The sequence below is a fragment of the Ochotona princeps genome, chromosome 6 (genome assembly GCF_030435755.1).
Source record: "Ochotona princeps isolate mOchPri1 chromosome 6, mOchPri1.hap1, whole genome shotgun sequence".
Classification (NCBI taxonomy): domain Eukaryota; kingdom Metazoa; phylum Chordata; class Mammalia; order Lagomorpha; family Ochotonidae; genus Ochotona; species Ochotona princeps.
Genome location: NC_080837.1, coordinates 44,752,690 through 44,775,702, shown reverse-complemented (window position 1 = coordinate 44,775,702; position 23,013 = coordinate 44,752,690). Strand labels below are relative to the sequence as shown.

The 23,013-nt window shown below is 35.3% G+C and overlaps 2 protein-coding genes across 2 annotated transcripts; one reads left to right on the top strand and one right to left on the bottom strand.

Annotated features, from left to right (window-relative positions):
- Positions 1–9,060: 9,060 nt before the first annotated feature.
- On the top strand, positions 9,061–10,026 carry LOC101524947 (olfactory receptor 4K15-like). Its single transcript, XM_004584623.2, has one exon. The coding sequence runs from the start codon at positions 9,061–9,063 to the stop codon at positions 10,024–10,026; it is 966 nt and encodes a 321-aa protein (XP_004584680.2).
- A 5,755-nt stretch (positions 10,027–15,781) lies between these two features.
- On the bottom strand, positions 15,782–16,717 carry LOC101520816 (olfactory receptor 4K1-like). The gene has a single exon (XM_004584871.2). It carries the CDS (start codon positions 16,715–16,717, stop codon positions 15,782–15,784), a length of 936 nt encoding a protein of 311 aa, XP_004584928.2.
- Between the last annotated feature and the right edge of the window lie 6,296 nt (positions 16,718–23,013).

Here is a 23,013-nt window from a genome sequence, read left to right as displayed (position 1 = left end):
ACTTACAAGACTGTTACAGCTGTAGCCTTGTTTCGAGACTGTACCCAATGAAATCATCTTAAGCTGATGAGAGAACTGATAACCTGAATTATGGGTTAATGGTAATCATACAAAGTACAATGAATTTCAGTAAGTTTACTCTCTTCTTTGCATCATTTTAGCTGTATTTTTTTATTCTTCTCCTCCTTACTTTAAAAGTTAGCATGAAGGGATTGGCACTATGATGTAGCAGAGATATAGTCACTGCCTGTAAGCCCTCTGGATGCTGGTTCTAGTTCTGACTGCTCCACTGTCTATTCAATCCTCTGTTAATGTGCCTGGGAAAACAGTGAAAAATGAGTCAAGTTGAGCCCCTGTCACCCATAGGGGAGACCTGGATGAAGCTCCTGGCACATGTTTTCCTGGCTTAGCTCTCAATATTGTGGCCATTTCGGGAGTGAATCAGTGGATGGAAGATCTCTGCCCCATCCCTCTGTCTCTATAACTTTATCTTTTAAATAAATATGCATACATTAAAATTTTTAAATATTGTTCAAATAAATTTTCAAAATAAAAATATTTGTTTTGATGTCAACAAAATAATTGCATTTATTAACACGTACATTGGGCTTTTTGTTGGTTAGAAGCATGTTATTCAAACAGTACAATAATCTCTCTGTATATAAAGAATGGAACACATTTTACACGTTTTAATTGAAAGAGTGTGAAGAGCACTTGTTATTTTGTCTTCCTGTGTTCCCTTTCTTGTCATGTTAATATAGCACTTTTGCAAATTTTAGTCTGACTTGGTTATTTGGTGACTTATAGTGTTACTAGTTTTCAATGTGCCATAGCATCAACTGCATTTTTCAGTTAACACTCACCTTGGGTTATGTATACAAGGAAATTCAATTCAATTGTGAAATGATACTAAATTAGACATAAGGGATAAGGCTCCCAGAATTTTGGAATAGAGTCCTGCATACTCCAACAGTGTTACTTCTGCTTCAAATTTGGATGCTAAAATGATACTAGGCCTTAATAGGAACTTAATTCTGATAATGAGTTACCAAATGGCCATATTAGGAATACTGTCTGTCATTTATCATTTACACAAATCAATGTAACAGATCATCATATGTTGCAGTTGGTACATATGATTTGTGACTGAAATAGATAAAAGCATCAGAAAGCCGTGGGAACAGGTATTCCTGGCTCCCTTATCATGTACAACGTAGTTTGTGCTTAGGGTAGAGCTTAACCTAATGTAGAGTTCCTACAGCTAGTTGATTGAAAAAAGAATTTCTGGTTCTCAACATAGGACCTTTCTATTTTTTTTTTTATGTCAGTGAAGTGGCTAACACTATACTACAGTTCCACACAGAATGTCCTGAAACTAAATTGGTGAGGGAAATGTCTTTGAATACAATCAGTTTTGGGTATTTCTCTTAATTTTAGAGTTTGGATGAACAATTTGGACTAAGAAAGAAATAAGTAGGAATTGCTGTGCAGCAGAAAATGACTTGGTGGTTTTGTTAGGGGAAATAACAGTATTACATAGGAAATCAGAGAAGGGAGTGGTAGAAAAGAAACATAAGAATAGACTTGCACAAGTCAGCCTGAAGTGTTTGGATCTCAGCTTTTACATCAGTCCCTACTACATATCCTCCTACATGTACAAGGCAATCCAAACCAGGGAACCAGATCATATGTCAACTGCTTCACTATCACCTCCTAGAAATGACCTGTGATGGCCATGGAAGTTGAAGTTTGGATTTTTAGATGTGCCTAAGCTGTACTGGACTCCATTTAATTGAAGTTTGTCTTTTTGTTGTTACTATTAACCCTACGCACTTGAACTATTGGCCTAAGATGTGGATACCGAGAGGCTGGCTTCTGTGAGAAGGTGATTACATCAGGCCAGGGCCACCACAGAAGGAAGGGGTCATGATTTATCCTGTTGGAATTGCCTACTACTCCAGATATCAGCTGCATTTTTTACCTGCTTTCCTTCTCAGTTCTCTGTTCTAGGACTTACAGAGTGTGGAGGTCCATGGCAGCAGCCCACTCACCCAGGTAACATGATGCAGGGATAGCGTTCTCAACAGAGACATACCAGAGACAGTTATGGTGAACTTGTCCATTTATTGATAATCAAGCACAACCTTTTATAGGAAGGGTCCAGGGAAACAAGCTGATCAGTACGATTGTCACTTTGCCAGGTGGCACTGTGTAGTCCACCATAACTTACATAACTCACCCACATCCTGAAATTGTCTATTACAAGCTACTACAAGTTTACCACAAGACAGGTATGGATCAGGGTAGGCAGGGGGAGGAGTTGACCAAGCTATGGAAAAATGCCCAAATTATCAGAAGAGGTTGAGGGAGAGGGAAATGCTCAGAGGGCCTTGGGCCTCTTGTCAACTGCATGGGTCTTGAAGGGTCTCAAGGTGCCTCGAAACAGAAGGGTCTCAAGGTTTTCGCCGAGACCAAGGGGGGTATCGAGTATCTTAGACATGCATGCACCAAAACTTTACTCCCGCTGCCCCTCAGATAAGCTAAGTAAACCTAGGCACCTCTTGGCATTCGCTCATCCATAATAGCACTAGATTTATACATTCAAAATTCCACAGAGTTTGTTTTCGCTTGTAAAGTAGTGTGACAACAGACACAGGACAAATGGATCTATTCTTTCCGTATAAGCCGGTCTTAGATAACAATCAAGTGTCTTTCTCATCCCTGAAAGAAAAAATAATAATGTAATATGTAATTACAACCACTGTAGGATGACCTCACAGATCTCCATAGGGTAAGCTTTTGTTTCTCTAATGAGAACAAGTCTCTGTCATGAGGCTAGAAGCTTTATATTGCTCCATTTTTGGATATTGCAATCAAATGATGAGAGGAAAAAGGACATAGACCTGACTACTCAAGGATAGAATCTGAAGGGTTTACTACAGAGTGATTTAGTACAAGGGACTGAATTAAACACATTACCTCTAGAGCATACAGGAAACATATTCATCACGAAAATTCTTTGTGAACAGAAGTTTAGAAGAATTAGAGATATGAACACTTGGGAAATTACCAGAAAGTGTAAGTATGATTATTGTATTTTAAACATGGACTGTTTATAATATAGAAATTAAAATTGTAGGTTGCCTTCTATATGAAAAATTGGTATTAAGACTCAGCAAAGGAAAGATCATTGTTGAGTTAATCCAATGGAAAATCATGTAAAAGGGCAATTTTCTGTTTCCCATTTCTCCATCTATGTGAATCTTCTACTATAGTGATTTAGGAAAAAATACAAGTAGGATTAGAATCTGGTAGCTAGAGGGAGATATATTGAGCCTTCATCTGTGCCTTTGCTGAAACTTTATTACTTTCTATTCAATGGGCCTTTGTTACACTTCTATTTACTATTATAATTTGGTTAGAATGAAAACAAACATTACAAAATACAATTATGATTGTGTGTCTTTTACTGCTGTTTGTTCATAGCTTTACAGGAAATTGTTTTCCAAGATAAATTACAGACATGAAGAATTATGCTTGGTTTTAGTATTGTAATGAAACGTTCTGAGCTTGTTTATTGACAATAAGAGTTGATAAAAACCAGGAAGCTGCCAAGCATCGTAAGAGCAGTTTAACAAATTTTGAATGACTTTTCCAAGCTACAAATATTCCAGTTATGCATATATCACTGTACTTCAAATTTTATAGTGAAAAAAGCTTTGAGATAATCTATGTTCATTTCTAGGAGAGTAAGTAGAAGAATGATATTCTTTTCATAAATATTATCTATTTAAAAAGCAGACAGAGAAACACACAAAGATACAGAAAATCGTCCATCTGTTGGAATAATATTTGCATTAGTTTGTACCTATTTCAGTCATTAAAAATAAAATGAAATATTCACCTGAACATTTATGTTGTTAGGTAATGGTACAATTAATGTGTAGAGAATTTTTTAGCTACTTCTTTGATTTTGAAGGCTGTCAGTTGAAAACTTTTTACTAGAAATTGGAAAGATAGATTCTATTTGAAATTAGAAAATATGTTCCAGAGAAAAGACATTATACACAATAGCGTGATATATGTCATAATTTTATATAATATCAAATAAAATAGTGGATCTCTCTCTATTAACTTTTTGAGCTTGTCTGCCCAAACTACACTTCCAACAAGTGCCTATTATGTCCCATCCATAGATATAAAAGAATCAGTGCTTAAACTTAGTACTTACATTCTGTTGATGTTAAACTCTAGATTAGGTTATTTTGATGGTTTTCTTTCTATTCCTGTTCTTTAAACAATGTGCTTTGGATGAATTAAGTTCGAATTCTCTACATTTTTCGTTTATCTAATGGACCCTTTCTTGTTTTCAAGAGTTGTTTATTTATTTGAAAGACAGAATGAAGGTGCAAGAGAGGAGAAAGAGAGACTTGCCTTCTACTGGCTCACCTCCCAATGACTACAGTAGCAGGGGCTGGGCAGGCAAAAGTCAGGATCCAGGGACTTACTGGAGTCTCTTGCTTGAGTGACAAGAACCCAAGTGTTAGGGCAGCCATTCACTGCCTCTCACATAACATCAGTAGAAAGCTGGATCGGAAGTGTGGATTCTAAACATTTTTCGCTGGGCAGGTATAGTTCTAGAAGACATAAAGATAGGAAAGGGAACTGAGATTTGCTGGATTTTCTATCTGATTGGAAGAGATGAGACAGGCTCTTGTCTTCCACATTTTCTTTAATCTTCTCAGATTATCATAATGCACATTAACAGTTTTCCAATCCCCTGGCACTAGAGGATTATTGATACATGAAACTCTTTGAAAAATCACATTGGATTTACCTGAGGTGTTGTATGTACTCGATTCAGTCAGCAATGCCAGATGCATTATAACTTGATTAGATTTAGTTGTTTAAAAAATAGATTTAATTGTTTTACCTTGAGGGATTAAATTTTCAAAGCCAAAATAATCATAAACTATTACAGATAAAGAGGGAGAAAGTTTAACCACCGCACTTTCTGGAAAAGACAAATTGAGTGCTTGAAAGCAAGTGGGATTTGCCAAACATTTGTTAAGTTACATAGTGAGATGAAGTAGTTAAAATTTTCTTTTTCTTAGGCTTAAGCAGGACATCTTTAGAAATTATTACTTGATTTGTACATTATGTTATTTTAAAGCTTAGAATGTTATTTACTCAATATATGCTATCAGATAAAATAATTGACTTAATACTAATTGACTTAAGAAGCCAAATAAGTTAATTGATTTTAATTAATAGTAAAGAGATTTTTAATGAGATTATATTGCATGATTATTTTATCTTATTGAAGGAATGAATTTTAATTAAAAAAGAGGCAGTACTAACGTTTAATGGATTTTGCAAGATAAAACAATTTTATCTTATATATCTATGTAACACTTCTTAACTGCATGCTTAAAACATTTAATATGATAAGCTTAATATCATGTGCTTTTATCGTAATAAAATGGTAAATAAAATCTAAGACCTCCTGCTGTGCCCAGGTATCATAAAAAAGAATACCTCCTTTAAGATGCCTCTTGGACTGCCTACATACCATATCAGAATGCTAAGATTCAATGTCTGTCTCCAATCCAGCTTCTTCTTAATGTGCACGCTGGGGGATATTAGGAGACAGTTCCAGCAGGTGGGTCCTGCCATTTAAATGTGAGACCTGGGTTGAATTCTCAGAATCTGGCTGTAGTCTTACCCATAGCTATAATGGTATTTGGAGAGTTGATCAATGGATGAGAGCACATATTCTTTCTTTCATTTTGTTTCAAATATATAAAAGAAATAAATTAAAATGTTTGAAAAATGTACTTGTTATAAAGTGTCTGCCTTTGACAGTCTTACTCCTAATGTAGTTACATTCAGTAATATTATCATAGGACAAAACATCTGACCCAATTATTTGACGATTCTACATAGATGTGACATTCCTGAGAAGGATGGTAAAATTTTATCTGAACTTCAAAGTTTGGGCTAAGTATCATAAATTAATATAAATGCATAGAAATCTTGTTAGTATTATTCTGAAAAATAAAAGGACTAACTTTCCAAGTGTTTCAGGGATTATGCAGAACCTAGATTTTATGCCAATGGCTGTTACTGGTTATACTTCCTGAAAAAGAAGCAGTTTTTTGGTTGATATTTTTGACTAATATTTATTTGAACAGGAAAAAATATAAAGAAAACATAGCTGAACTTTCTGAATGTCACTTTGTGGTTAATGCTTTATCTGTTAGAGGAATTCTGTTCACAGTTCTTGATTAAGTTGGAGTGTTCTCTTCTTTTGTAAATGCATCTGGCTGGGAGACTGGAAATTCATACTTTTTATGCAATCTTTGGCATTATTGGTTTTAATTCCTAGAGATTGGAAGTTACTGTGATTTTCAGCATCTTTCCTCCTTTATTGCTACTATAAACAGAAGTAATGTGGAACTATTTGGCTGCATTCTATGCAGTCATTGCAAATTTTCTCCAATATCTTTTTCTTTAAACCATGTGCTTTTTCTCCTTCAGATTCCTGAGAACTCTAGTGATTCCCCAGTAACCAAGGACCTCCGTGAGGATACTGCACCTGTCCCACATCCTTCAGGAAGGCCCCCATTGGGCACAGATCTAAGAAGACACCATCTGTGCTTATTTATTCCCTTCAAATTAAATCTGTCTTACAGTTCATCTCCTCTGGGTTATGTCAATGTTTCCACTAGCATTACATACTTGAAAATTAAACCACTGGTGACCATGAACCAGAATATTGTTTCCACTTTCCTGTTCATCTTGAGTAAGTGAAGACATTTTTGTAAGCATCTCTCTGAGGACCACACATCACCACCAATCCTGATTTGGCAAGTGTTTTGAGGACAGGAAGGAAAAGTGGGGACGGAGAGAATATATGGGGGGAAAACTTACTGAAGGACAAGCTTTTACACTGGTAGATTTTGCAGTGTCAGCAATTATATGCATACCTACTCTGGTCACCAGGGATATTATTTTGGAGACAGAGACAACTGGGAAAAAGTTGATATTTTTTAGGATGGCATAGGAAGGATATGAAAATTGCCTGAAAAAGTTCTACAGAGTTATATTAATTCATTCCAAATAGTACCAGAAATGAAAAAATTGACCTTAATGAAGCCTAACTTACAACAGGATGTTCTGTAACTTAGAACATCATCTCTGAACAGGCATAATCATTATAACAAAATAATTATTCTGAAATAAGCCAGATTGCTGAGATGTTTATATGGTTTTCCATTATATTTGATAAAATATTATTCACCCACGTAATCTAGGAACCATTTTCAGTGCTTCTTGTCTCATAATACATATTTTAATACATTTTAATTACCTCATTAATAGCATTTCTGCTCAATCCAGTGATTATATTGAGCACAAAATGCCAGTCCTTTTATAAAAGAGTAAAACTACTTTTGTTTTATCCAGTAGGAATGTACCAGAGATGAACTAGAAGGGCTCATTGCCTGCTAAAAATTCCCAGGAAATTTGAAAATGATCTTCAGAGTTAAAGTCTTAAGACTGACTATTCCAATAGCAAAGCAAAGCATAGTACTCTGAGCAAGGAGGCATTTAGATTATAAAAATAATTCTACACAGAAAGAATGGATTTATATTGCAAAAAGAATTTTGATTGCCCAACATCTTCAACTTAGATTCTAAATATGGAAATATTGATTTACGAGATTTGCTCATGGTGTTCTAGCTCATCAGTTCCAAAAAAGTGAACAGGAGCGTGAGTCCTATCTTCACACAGCATTTTTACCTTTGAAGCAAAGATGAGAACAAAACATTCCTCTTCTATTATAGCACTTTATTGTAAGTATAAGGGGAAAATATCAATAGTGGAAATAAAGTTTTATGAAGCAATTCACAAATATGTAGCATGCAAATAGAACTTCCATTAGTACTGAGTTGTAGAAGAAGATAATTTCTGGCGGAGCCGATGCCCCAATGCCTTAATAGCATTGGAGTGAAATGCTCTTGATAATTCCAGCAATAATTCTTTAGAACTCCTGAAGCTAAATGGAAAGATAGACCCTCCCTTGTGTGCACCTGAGATACCAGTGATGATCAGCATTATGTCAAGAAGCACAATATCAGCATCCCAAAGGCATACTCCTGTTCCTGCCCCATTCCTTCTTCACTTAGGGATAACCACTATCCTATATTCTGATACTATAGATTTGTTTTCCCACCTTTGAAATGAAATTAAAGAGGATGATATAATATGTATATTTTATTTTCTAGAATTATTTGGTTGTTATGTGATTTGCTTGAATGACAGAGAGGGACAGACAAAGAAAAAGATACTTTGTATTTACTGGTTCACTCCCCACAAAAGAGCCTAGGCCAGGCAGGAGCTAGGAGCCCAGAACCACACCTGAATCTCTCATATGGGAGATAGAGTCCCAAGAAACTGGTCCATCATCCATTGCTTTAACAGGCACATGAACAGGGACCTGGATTAAAACCAATAGTTTAATGTGGGATGCTGGTATAACATGTAGAGTTTCAATCTGATGCACTGGCCCCTCTAATATTTCTTATGCTGCATTTTTGTGGAATTCTATTTCCCTCTGGGAAGAGTTCATGTTTTTTGAGTTCTTATTAGATGTCAGACTTTATAACATTGAAACAATGACAAATTTTATCTTTATTGCTACAACATAGGATTTCAATTATTCCAATAATCTTTCAGGAATTATTTTAACTTTTCAATAAGATGATTTTCATCTTAAATGCATTCAACTAAACCAATCAGTTGATCGAATCTTATAAAACAATTTCCCAAGCATCACCCTCCTCTTTACAAGGGTATGTTTTATTATTTCATTCTGACTCCATTCACCTTATCTTGATTGGTATATTCTGTCTCCTTTAAAACATCATGAAATTGTAATATAGACCTTTGATTGGAAATCAGTTCTTAAGGATTGTGGCAAAATTAAAAGTTTGATCAAACATTCCATGTATTGGTGGATATCTGATTTTCTCTTCCTCAGGTACTGAAGATGAACAATGAATCATTCTCAAGTGACAGAATTTGTGTTGCTGGGACTCACTAGTTCCAAGGAGCTCCAACCTATCTTGTTTGTCGTATTTCTTCTACTCTACCTGGCAATCCTGATGGGCAACTTCCTCATCATCCTCACTGTGATCTCAGACTCCCGCCTTCACACGCCCATGTACTTTCTGCTTGCTAACCTCTCTTTCATAGACATGTGTGTTGCTTCTTTTGCTACCCCCAAAATGATTGCTGACTTACTGGCTGAACACAAGACTATTTCTTTTGATGCTTGCTTGGTCCAGATTTTTTGTGTTCATCTCTTTGCAGGAGGTGAAATGGTCATCCTTGTGTCCATGGCCTATGACCGCTATGTGGCGATTTGCAAACCTCTCCACTACATGACCATCATGAGTCGTAATGTGTGTGTTACTCTCGTCCTCATTCCCTGGTTTGTGGGTTTCATCCATACAACTAGCCAGCTGGCTTTTACTGTTAACTTGCCTTTCTGTGGTCCCAATGAGGTGGATAGCTTTTTCTGTGACCTCCCCTTAGTGACCAAGCTGGCCTGCATAGACACTTACGTTGTTAGCTTACTAATTGTGGCAGACAGTGGCTTTCTCTCTCTGAGCTCCTTTCTCCTCTTGCTTGTCTCTTACACGGTGATCCTTATCACAGTGAGGAATCGCTCCTCTGCCAGCATGGCAAAGGCCCGCTCCACGCTGACTGCCCACATCACCGTGGTCATATTATTTTTTGGACCATGTATTTTCATCTATGTGTGGCCTTTCAGCAGTTATTCAGTTGACAAAGTCCTTGCTGTGTTCTATACCATCTTTACTCCCATCTTAAACCCAGTCATCTACACCCTGAGGAATAAAGAAATGAAGGCAGCCATGTCAAAACTGAGGAGTCGGTATCTGAAGCCTGGACAGGTTATGGCAATTGTAAGAAATGCTCTTTCCATGGAAACAAAGTGAACTTAAAGATTTTAATCACATAAGGCTTGTCCCTCTGCTGTTCCCAATGGAATCATTGTGTTGTAAATGTACATACTTTTATTGAGTAGCTTGAGTTAATGTTAGTAATTAAACAGTAATGAAAATAACCAAGACATAAAATAAAGCTTATCAACTTCAGGATTTTCTTTTTCCATGATGTCTCTTTTTTGTCTTTTTCCCTATTGTGTGTTCCATATCTAAAGTGTGTTTTAGCTATAGGCTTCAAGATGTTGGAAAAATAGCCTTCATTTTAAATCAATGCTATCTCTCCCATTAGAAGCAGTACTGCTTAGATGACAACTCCATGGTAGAACATGTAAGTTTATATCAGAGAGATAACAGGTTTATCTGTATGTTCAATGCATAATATCTAATGTAAAATGTTTTCCATGCCTTAAAAATGCATTTCATAATAAGCCACGTAGATGACAACATGGAGACTGTTATATGACTGGTGTTAAAAATACAGTAAAAGGCACTGTATAACAAATGTCATTTATATTTAACATTTTCACAAATTCTTCTCCCAAGTGGCTAATATACATATATATCTGCCTCTATATACATATGTGTGTGCTAATATCTATCTATCTACTTTATGTATATATATTGTAAGTTGAAAACAACTCACTAAACATGTTTATTCATTTGTATTTGGTTATATCAACAGTCTTTCAATATTGATAAAATAATCGGGAATTTCAGAGTCTGTATTTTTATATTATATCTCTCTTACAATGATTGGAGCCACAATTTTAGTGTAACTTATCCCATGTCTTATCTTCTGCTGAATCTTCATTATCTTATGTTTCAAATATACCAACGTTTTAGAATTTCTTACTTTTCTAAATTACCCTTTTATTCAGTTAGGATTTTATTTTTACATTTCCTACTGCAGCCATAAAAAAGAGAATACTCTATTTCAAAACCTTATAGCTAGGACCTGACACAATGGATTAGTTGGTAAATGCTGATTTTGCAAGCACTGGTATCCCATATGGGCACTGGTTCATGTCACGGCTGCTCCACTTCCCATCTAGCTCTCAGGTGAAGTCTTCCAGAAAATACTACCATCAAGGTTTTTTCTGCAGAGAAGTAATTGATACTTACCATGAAGGTTTTTTTTTTTTTTTTGCAGAGAAGCAATTAATTTTGTATGATTTCAAAAGAAATCATTTAAAATGGTCTTATGAAGTAACTGCCTGGATTTCAGTTTTTAAAAAATAATTTATTAAAAAACAGCACAGGGAGCTAGCGTGGTGGAGTCACAGGCTGACCCTCCACATGTGACATTGGTATCCCATATGGCACAGGTTTGTCCATCTGCTCCACTTTCAATCTTCCTCTTATGACCCGTGGAAGCAGCAGAGGATGGCTCAAGTCCTTCGACCTCTGAAGCTGCTTGGGAAATGGGAGAGATAAGCTCAGCTCCAGTCATTGTGAGAATTTTGGGAGTAAACAAGTGGAGCCTCGCTCTCTGCATCTTCTTTCTCTGTAAAATCTGCCTTTCAAATAAAAATAAACAAAATATTTAAAAAGAAAAGTGAAAAAGCGATGCATCAATTGAAAGAAAATATTTGTGAATAGTAATTCTGGTAAGCTTCGTGTATCTACAGTATATAAAAACCTGACAATTCAACAATAAACAGACAAACAACTCAATTAAAATTTGGTAAGAATTTGAACAAATGTTTCTTCAATCAACCCATTTAAATGGTTGAAAAGGACAAGAGAAGATGATCAACACTATTGTATAGGGAAATATACATTAAAAACACAGTAAAATATGGCTTCAAGTCCACTTTGTTGGTTTAAATAAATGATAGTAAATATCAAATTTGGGGGATGATATGAAAACTTGGTGTCTTTAAGTACAATGCTGGTTAGGCAGTAAAGTGGGACACCCAACTTTGGAAAACAGTTTGATAGTTCATCAGAGTATTCAACGTTGTGTTACCAAGTGACAGCAAATCCATGTTTAAGTATATACTATAGAGAAGTGCAAACATGCTCACATCAAGTTGTTTCTGTGATTTCTCATGGCAACTTGATTCATAATTATTTCAAATGGAAACAATCCAAAGGTCCATGAACTGATGAATGGATGAAGAAGTATGGCATAGCCATATAATAGAATGTTATTGTATTATAAAAAAAGGGAGTGCCACTACTTAACTGTACATTGTGTTAGTAGAAAGACTCTTATTGAAGGGCATATATCTACTATGTAATCTACTATGTAATTCCATTCATATTAAAAAGTCAAATTAAGCAAGTGTGTAGTTACAGAATATATGGTGCTTATTGCAGGGGCTTGAGAAACAGAGGAGGGCATGGGGACAAACTTCTTTGGATGAGGAAAATTCTTGTTGAGAATATGAAATGCCAGTGTTCTTAAAATGTTTGGCAGTATGCACCTGTAGCAATGACTATAGAAGCAATGATAACAAAAATGCTTTGGCCATTATCTCCTAATCTTCAGCACAAATGGCACATCAGGAAATTCAATGAGTGACTTATCCCAAATGAGTCATTTTATTAGTGTAGATACAGAAACAAACTTGATTTCCCCCCTTATTTCATTTTTAAACATCTCCTTTTAAAATCGCTCTAAGTTATGAATGAAAAGATTTGAAAGTACCAACTTAAAGAATGCCCACATGTATTTTCCCATTCCTTCCTCCTTCAACATAACATATTTATTTTTCCCAATGAACAATACAAGGAATCTGTATTCTAAAATCCAAACTCCTTCTATGCCTCCCAATATTCCTAGCCTGTGACAATCAACATTCTGTGTGGAGCATTGAACCACTCTGGGTTTATGTAACTGTAGAGAATGAAGGTGCAGATAATGACCTTGATCATTACTATGCTTTATGTAAGATAATCTCATTTTCATGTCTACATGTGCTCTCAGGGTATGAAAAATGTATTTTCTCTTATTTAAAACCAACCTGATTATTCTCAGAATAGATTTCATCCATTGTCTCAGTCTTAAGTAACTTTTTAAAAATGGGAATAGGAAACTTTTTTTGATATTTATTTATTTTTCTTGCACAGTCAGATATACAGAGAGGAGGAGAGACAGAGAGGAAGATCTTCTCTCCAATGATTCACTCCCCAAGTGATCGCAAGGGCTGGTGCTGCGCTGATCCAAAGCCAGGAGCCAGGAACTTCCTCCAGGTCTCCCACATGGGTGCAGGGTTCCAAGGCATTGGGCCATCCCCGACTACTTCCCCAGACCACAGGCAGGGAGCTGGATGGGAAGTGGAGCTGCCGGGATAGAACCAGCACCCATATGAGATCCTGGTGCATTCAAGGTGAAGACTTCAGCCGTTAGGCCACTGCGCCAGTCCCAGGGTCTACAAATATATTTTTTAGATTATTAAATTCCTTTTCAATTTCATTATCAAAATTTACTTAATTTGCCAATGTTACATTTAGGAAGTAATTTTTAGATATACATAAGAAATTTATGTCATGAAGAATTTTTCCAACATGCTCATGGTACATTACAATATTTCCTCACATTTTGACTTGTGAACTACTATATGTTTATAGTAAAACTGGATTTCCAATTGAGGACATATTTTTGAGTCTTGCTTCTATTTTTTATTTGATATGTCATTTTAAATTCACAAGTGAGTGAAGAGCACAATTTTATTTTGCATTTCTGTAGCAAATTCACTCATCAAAGACTTGACTGAGAAAAGATCTGCTATGATTTCTCAGGATTCTGATGGATTTTTATCATCTCATGGTTATATTCTCAAAATATCTATTAATGTATTTACAAAACCTATCTCATATTTTAATTTTGGTTTATTTCATCATGATTCTAAGATGTCTAACAAAGAAAGCTCATCAATTCTCAAAGTAGTAACTCCAGAATCAAGGTGTTTGCAGCATTAGTTCCACCTGAGCTCTCTAAAGAAAAACAATACTATAATTGTGCACATTATTGGCTTATTCATTTGTTTACAAACACATTTGATCTCATTTCTAAGATGATGCTCGGAACAAATACTTATTAAAAACTTACTGCATTTTGAAATAAGATGGAAGAAAAAAAACATTGTGCACATGCATTATCAATTTAATTTCATTGTCAGAAGTAGCAGAAGTCCACCTGCACAGAATCCATGTTCATGCAAGATTCTAAAAATGTATGTGCTTAAAATCAGTAGTCACTAAGACTACCTGTGTAACATGTAACACTGCATCAAGTACTTTTATTCCCACCATATTCTTTAATTGCATGTTAGCTTCTGTGAAACAGTTCTTATTAACCGTTATATATGTATATATGTATATATATGCAAACACCAAGGAATGAGAAATGAAATGACCTGATCTTTCAGGCAGTCATATCCCTTCACTTTCACCAGCAGACAAGGAGGAAACATACCATGAAAACTGTCAGTAACGCTTTAATGTTTTCTGTACATACAAACTGATTTCATAACTAGAAAATTAAATTATAAATAATCAAGTTTAAAAGATTGTAGCCACGGTTCACATTCTACAAATGTGAACAAAAATTTGAACAAAATTCCAAAGTTTAAAAAAGATAACTCAATATTATGATAGTGTAACAAGCTTTTGTGTCCATATCTAAAATTCTGTATTTTCTAGGACACAGCATACAGAGTTAACATTCACACATATAACCAGTAATTCATATATAAAAGTATAGTTAAAATACTGAGTCTACAGTGATGATAACTGTAGGGTTTCAGATTTCTGTTAAACAGATCTTGTTTTTATTATTAGAACACATTTAGTCTTTCTGTTATAAGACCTTTTTCCAAGAACAAATCCCTGGAGGCATTATGTAAGAAGACATTTGGCTAAGAAACCAAACAACACTTAATAGGCACAATTTATATAAACAGATTCAGGAGTTTATTTTGTTAATGTTTTCCAAAAAGTCTGGTAGAATGCATCTCAGAGTTTTAACTGCAGTCACAGTTAATTTCTATCATTTTGTGTAGCTGTATCATTTAGAAATGTAGATGTAGCTTTTCGAATGTAAGTGTTTATAGACACTTCCTAAGATGTTTATATCTTTTGTGAATAATGTGGTGGACACTGTGACCAACACATAGTTAAAAATAAAAATTTCTTGCAAGATGAATAATGATGAGGGCATCAAATACATTGAAAAGGTTTTCTGGTAAGTAGAAATATATATTAAATAACCTAAAAGAAAATGGAAAAAAAAAAGGAAAAGAATAGCTTACAGAAAAAGTTACGTATAAACAAATATTTAATAGGCAAATTATAAATAATAAAATGTTTAACACAAAAGGAAAAGGTAAAAAAAAATCTAATGTGGTGAAAAATATAATTTAATGTCCAAATATAGAATAATGTTAGAAATAAATTGAATGAAGGCATAAGAATTAAATTTCTTTGTGAATTTTGTTCACCCAGTATGTTATATAATATATTCTATTGAAGAGAATTTGAAGGGTAGTAACATCAATTACATTAGAATCTTTAAACTTTATACCCAAGCATTTAAAAGTATATTAAAATTTTGGGAGATGATTTCTACTTACAATTATAATATTGAAATTATTTGGACAAAGTATCTAGGTGTTGATTTTACATAATGTCCATCAACTTTGAGAGAAAATGACCCATACCATGAGCAGAGGTTTTTGGAACAATTCTGTGATCCTTCAGAGGTTCTTCCCTCCTGGGTCATGCTCCTGTCCACTGGTCCCTAATTGTTCCAACTGTTAACATGGCGGCTTCTCAACTTCCTCACGGCTGCTTTAACATCTTCATTTCTCAGAGAGTAGATGATGGGGTTCAATAAGGGCGTACAAACAGTGTAGAAGATAGAAAGGAATTTATCCACAGAAAATCTGCTAAATGGCCATATATAGAAATAAATGCAAGGCCCAAAGAAAAGAATTACCACCGTGGTGCGGGCAGTTAAGGTGGAGAGTGCCTTGGATGACCCACTGGAGGACCGACGCCGGACAGTGACCAAAATGATGATGTAGGAAATAATCAAAGCCAGAAAACAGCTCAGTGAGATCAGGCCACTGTTTATCAAGGTTATAATTTGTGTTTTAAATGTATCCCTGCAAGCCAGCTCTATCACCAGGGGAAGGTCACAAAAGAAGCTATCTATCTCGTTGGGACCACAGAATGGAAGATTCACTGTAAAAGCCAAGTGACTCACAGAATGAAGAATACCAACAACCCAAGATATACACACAAAAATTACACACAGTTTGCGGTTTATGATGGTACTATAGTGCAGGGGCTTGCATATGGCAATAAATCTGTCAGATGCCATAGCCACTAGCAACATCATCTCACTCCCCACAAAACTATGAAGAAGAAATATCTGTGCCATGCAGCCTTCAAAGGAGATAGTCTTGTGCTCAACAAAGAAGTCCACCAGCATCTTGGGAGTGGCAAAGTTAGCCTGGCAGATATCAATGAAAGAAAGATTACTGAGCAGGAAGTACATGGGAGAGTTCAAGTGGGAGTCACAGGAAACGATGACAATAATCATGATGTTTCCCAGCACAGATGTCACATAGATGATTGAGAAGATGGCAAAAAAGAAAAGTTGAAGTTCCCAAGAATTGGAGAGTCCCAAAAGTACAAACTCGGACACTACTGATTCATTCGTGTGACCCATTTCTCCAATTTACAATGGCCTAAGAAGGAAAAAATGAGGAAAATATCAATGCATTTAGTATTGTAGTTAATTGGTGAAAGAAATATTATACACTTAATTGTGTTAACCTAATTTGATGAAAAGTTCATAAATAATAAAATAATACTTAATAATTAGCACACATTATTGCTGTGGCAATTTCAAAAAGTTAGAAGGGATCTGTACGTATTCTGTTTTATCTAAATCAATTTAGCCTTATTCAAATTTACCTCAAATAAAACTATTCTGAAATTGTGAGTTGGGGATTTTTCATACAAAATAAATGATGAGGTTATTTCAGAAAAAAGTCAACAGGAATGGCAATCATAAAGTTAAGCAGCCGGGCTCTCGAACAGGACTTAGAATCAAGCTGTAGTCTATACTGGGAAAGGCAGATCAGAACCAAATTTTTGATACCATTAGGCATCAATGAAAGGGTAAGTGAACTATTGTAATGCTTATTCTAGAGCCATTCGGTAGCTGGAACTTTTGAGAGCAGCTTAGTAGAAACAATTTGACATTTCCTAAAGAGAGACTGTAATGCTGACACTGAAAGTTTTTCTGAAGGTCCAGAGCTCTTCCCTGATCCTTATAGACAGCTAATCAAGGTTCTTCTCTTGTTGTGTAAGACCAAAAAATCATTAATAACTGGTAATTACAAGTGTAGTTCCATCTCTTTCTTCACAATGTGTGCTTTATTTTTTCCAATATGAGTCTGACACAGTTGAATTTATCATAACACCTTTCAGGAATGATTCTTTTGGAAACATCCCATGGGACCATACATGATGAAGTCCAACACACACCAGATTGTCAAGAGAGAAAATCTAAGTAGGGTGTAAATTGCCACTACAATTTTGGCATTTTTGTTATAAACAGGTGGTCACTTGATTCTAGAAGAAAAATTTACTTAAATTTCCTGAAGCAGTTTAGGAACCATTTCAAATTTAGCATTGTTTACCCAAAGCACATAAGAGGTATTTATTTATTTCATATTTATTGTCATTCTGCCTTCACATTCTTTAGTCCTTTTGTTAGAATTAGGTTGTTCAAATACCATAAAAGTAATACTTACTTTTAATTTTATGTTTAATATTTTAAAAATGAAGATGTATCAATAATCATAAATGAATCAAGTAAAATATGCTTGAACTGTTTATAAGCTTCTATTACATAATGTTTAAAAGATTTTCATTGGTGGTAACATTATAGCTGACGTCACAGGCTGAGTTTTAACCCACTGAGTGCCATGTAAGTTTAACCTAGATATCAAGGCACTAAAGCCTACTCTGTTTGGGTTTCTACCTTTGTATTTGGTTACTACATCATGTTTTGAAAGCAAGTCAGGAAACGAACTTACTCCCAATCAAAGCAGGTGATCAGTGCAGGTAAAGCTGCCATCCACCAAGCCTGAACTGGTGGGGACACCAGTGCGCATCCCGGCTGCTCCACTTCTGACCCAACGCCCACTTAATGGCTTGAACAACAACAACAACAACAACAATAAAACAGCAGAAGAAGGTCCAAAGGCTTGACCCCTTGCTCCCTCATAGCTGACCCAGATGGCTTCGAACTGGCTCTGCTCTGCTATTGCGGCCATCAGACCAGTGAAACAGCAGATGGAAGATCGTCATTTTCTTTCTCTCTCTCTAGTTGTGATTTTAAAATAAATAAATCTTTAAAAGATGTTTTAAAGCATATCAAACTGATTTCCATCCTGGGAGTCTCATCTTCATGGGGAAGATTTGGGATGATGTAAGCATATGGGATCATGTGCTGATATAGACAAAGGAGAGGAGGGAAATACACATTTGAATTTAAGATGTTCCCATTTCTAAGACTAAAAAAAGTTCCTAGAAGTTATAATGAACTTAAAGTAATAAAATTTGACATCACAAGGAAATTCTGGCAACATCTACTTCATGGTGAAAAGCTTATTTAATATTACGTTAGTTATAAAGAAAGCACTATAATTTCAATGACTTTCTCAACATCATCTAGATTATAAACAAAGCATCATTCTTGACACAGAACATGCATATCCATTTTGATACTACTGGCACTAAGATTTACTGCATTTCTTACTAACAATAGGCCATTGCAATAATAGGAAAACATATTCCAAATCACAAGTCATGGTTTTTAATAGAATTTTCCACTTAACTAAATCACACAACAGCCTATAAATACTTACATATATGCCAATTGAAAGATGTGCTTTATATAGTGATATTAACAATACAATTGTATAGATCTTCCAATGCTCTGGTTGCTCTTCTAATCATATGATGTGTGTTTACCGTTTTACCGAGACGATAACCTTGCAAGGCAGCCACCATATCTTCATACATTTTACAATCGATAATAGCAGCCACAGAGAAACTGAGATGAGGAATTGTCCAGCACGATGTTTAACAATGTGGTATTAGTATATGCATTCTTCAAAATTCACTCTATGTGTTGAAACAGATTTCCAGAGCATATTCAAATACTCAATATTAATGAGATTAAATTCATTGAAAAGATAGATGATTTCAGAAAATCAATTTACCAGTCTTCATTTTCCAAAAGAAAAAGAACAGCTAGAAAAATTTCCCCTATGCTAACTCACTTCTTTAACTCACAGCTAAATATTCTGTCTAGAAAACAAGAGGTTGAAGAGGTCGTTTATCTCACTGTTTATCAAATTTGAATTGCATTCCTGTCTCAGCTGCCTCAATCAGTGCAATGAGAAAATCATAAAGCAGAACCAGAGAACAGAAATTGGCCTCGCTTAGAATTTTCAGTTCGACTAAGACATCAACAAGTTCCCTAGTGCTCTTAGCTGAGTTTGTTTGCAATGAGCGTAATACGTACACTGTTAATGATTTCAGCATTTCATATATTCCCTTTTTTTCTCCAAACTAGATGTTCCCATTTGTTTCCCAACTGCCTACACTATGTTGTGAGATTTCCCTGCAGAGAACATTTGTAATATAGTCTTGATCCGTTTCAACTTGATGCCTGCACTAAACCTTTTATAACTAAGCTCTCAGCTTCCCTGGAGTGGGGATTTGCTGCCCTTCTCCTTTATCATACAATTACAAAACATTGGTGGCTCAATGTGAAGCCTCATATTATCACCCAGGAACTCAATTTCATGTGGGAAAAAAGATATCATCCTTTGGAGAGCTAGGGTTAGCCTGCAGTGGGAGTAATTATGTTTTACAAAATAATTTTTCCAGCAATGAGAAAGAAAAAGCTATTATTGAGTGCGTTCATTGAAGGTAATACACTGGATTTAACTGATTCTTAATTAGAAAAATAACTTTCCAACTTTCTGTTATAAACTGATTACACAATTTTACAGTTATCTAACTTTAGGGCAATTTATTCCAATCGTAAGGAATACAGCACTTCATAAGACAGTTTGATCTTTCATGAGAATACTTACCTCATCCTACCCATTGCAGCTGAAACGACAATCCATTCCAATTTTAACTAGATGGTCCTTCAAATATTTGAAGGTATATAACCATTTTCCATAAAAACTTTCTGCCTCACTTACAAAATATATTAAAATCATTATATAACATTTTATGTATAAACATAATTGTAAGACCATGCCTAAGAAAAAGTGTATCAAAGTTTTGAAAGCCAAGATAATATGGATAGATAAATCTTTAATATTTCCAGAAGAATAACAAAAATTCTGAACGTTCTAAAGCTTAATTTGGCACTGATCATATTATTGAGTTTTTTTATATACAGGATGGTAAATTTAAGACACATGATTTTAATATTTTCAGTTCTTAAATTTGAAATTTATTGATTTTAACATTTTGTTTCAGAATAATTTTAAAATTGTAAAACAAATTTTAATAAAAGCAGTTCCCATAAGACCTATTTCTACATTCTCTATTTCCAATATCTTATATTAGCATAATTGTGACGTTAATGATTCACATTCATATTTTCTTTTCTTTAAGATTTATTTTTATTGCAAAGTCAGATTACAGAGAGGAGGAGAGACAGAGAGGAAGATCTTCCATCCGATATTCACTCCCCAAGTGACCTCAACAGCTGGTGCTGCGCCAATCCAAAGCCAGGAGCCAGGAACTTCCTCCAGATCTCCCACATGGGTGCAGGGTCCCAAGGCATTGGGCCGTTCTCTACTGCAGGGAGCTGGATGGGAAGTGGAGCTGCCGGGACTAGAACCTGCACCCATATTGGATTCTGACACGTTCAAGGTGAGGACTTTAGCTGCTAGGCCACTGCACCAGGCAATATTTTCCCTTCCACCTTCCCCCACTCCCTCCTCCAACAGTTTTTATATATTTTGTAACAATAGTTTAGTCCATCAATGACGGTCACAAGTCCATTATTCTGCTCTTCAAGTGTATCCTAACATTATAGGTATATCCAATGTTATGAAGTCCAGCATTCTATAATCAAGATATATTTAACAGTTTCATTGAGAGTACATCTTTCATTCAGAAGTAGAGATGCGTACTGCAGTGTATCTCCACTTCCTGGTATATTTGCATCCATATACAGATCCTCTAGACACACATAGAAAAGCATATATATATGTATATATATACACGCATGTGTGTATATGTATACATACATACATATACATGTTTATGTATCTATTGATCTTTATTTTGCATAAAATTTGCCTTATACCAGAGAGAACATATGATATTTGTCCTTTTAGGGTTGGCTTATTTCATTGCACATAATGGTCTCTAGTTCGGACCATTTGGATGCAATTGGTAAAATTTCATTCTTTTTAATGGTTGAGTAGTATTTCATTTAATAGATATAACACAGTTTCTTTATCCATTCCTCTTTGGACAGGCATCTGGGTGATTTCCTTGTCTTTGTTATTGTAGATTGTGATGCTGAAAATATAGGAGTGGAGTTAATTTCATCATATGCAGATTTCATTTCCTTTGGGTATATTCCTAGAAGTGAGATAGCTGGGTTATTCAGCAGGTCAGCTTTCAATTCTTGGCACTCTCCATAGTGAGTTCCATAGTGGTTGTAGCAGCCTACACTCCCACCAGCAGTGAAGGAGGGTGCCTTTCTCCCCACATCCATGCCAGCAGGTGTTGTTAGTAGAGTTCTGAATGTAGGCCAGTCTCACTGAAGTTAGGTGGAACCTCAATGTGGTTTTCCTTTATTTTTCCCTGACAGCTAGGGAGCCTGAGCATCTTTTCATGTCTGTTAGCCATTTGAATTTGTTCTTTTGAAAAATGACAGTTCATTTGCTTTGCCCATTTTTTCACAGGGTTATTTGTTTTGCTGTCGCTGAGTTTCTGAAGCTCTATTTAAATCCTGGATATTAGTCCCTGATTGATTGTGTGGTGTGTAAAAATTTTCTCTCATTCTGTTGGTTGCTTCTTCACTTTATTGATCATTTGCTTAGCTGTACAGAAGCTTCTTAGTTTGATGTAGTCCCAATTGTTTATTTTGTCTTTGACTACCTATGCTTTGGGTATCTTTCCTAAGAGGTCTTTCTTAGTGCTTATAATCTTGGAGACTACTTTCTATGTTTTCTTCCAATAGTTTGACGGTCTTTAGGTACAGATTTAGGTCCTTGATCCATTTAGAGCTGCTTCTTTGTAGAAGGTGACAGGTGGGGTCTTGCGTCTTAGCTCTGCGGGCTGCTATCTAGTTGTCTCAGCAGTGTTTATTGAAGATGTTAGACTTCACCCCTGGGTTATTTTCTAAGCTCCTACCTAAACAACCTAGACATACACAGAAGCAAAAAACTCCAAAAAGCAGATATAAAAGAAAGCAGAGACAAGTTACATTTTAAAAAAATCAATAAAAGGAGAATTAGACATTTGAAAGTGTTTATTAAATTGATACATTTCTAGCAAGACTAAGCAAGCAATAAATAAATCATTAGTATCAGGAATAAGCCATGAACTATATAAACTGCTGAAATAAAATTGTGGAAAGAGATTACTAAAAGAGCTGTATGCACACCAAATGACAACTTAGCTGAAAGACTCCTGTTTAAAAATTACCGACTACTACAAGTTATGTAAAATAAGTAATTTGAATAATTCTGTAACTCTTAAACCTATCTGGGAAAGGGTTTGTCTCTGAGGCATGTCAAAAGTCTCAGATCTCAACAGTAAAAAAGAAAAGAGTACAATTAGAAATTGGGCCAAGAAAAAATCTGAGAAGCTCACAAGGAATTATGGGTAGCGAGAGAGAACATGGAAAGATGTTCAGTACTCTCAGATCTGGAGAATTCATGATTAGATATCATTACATGCCTA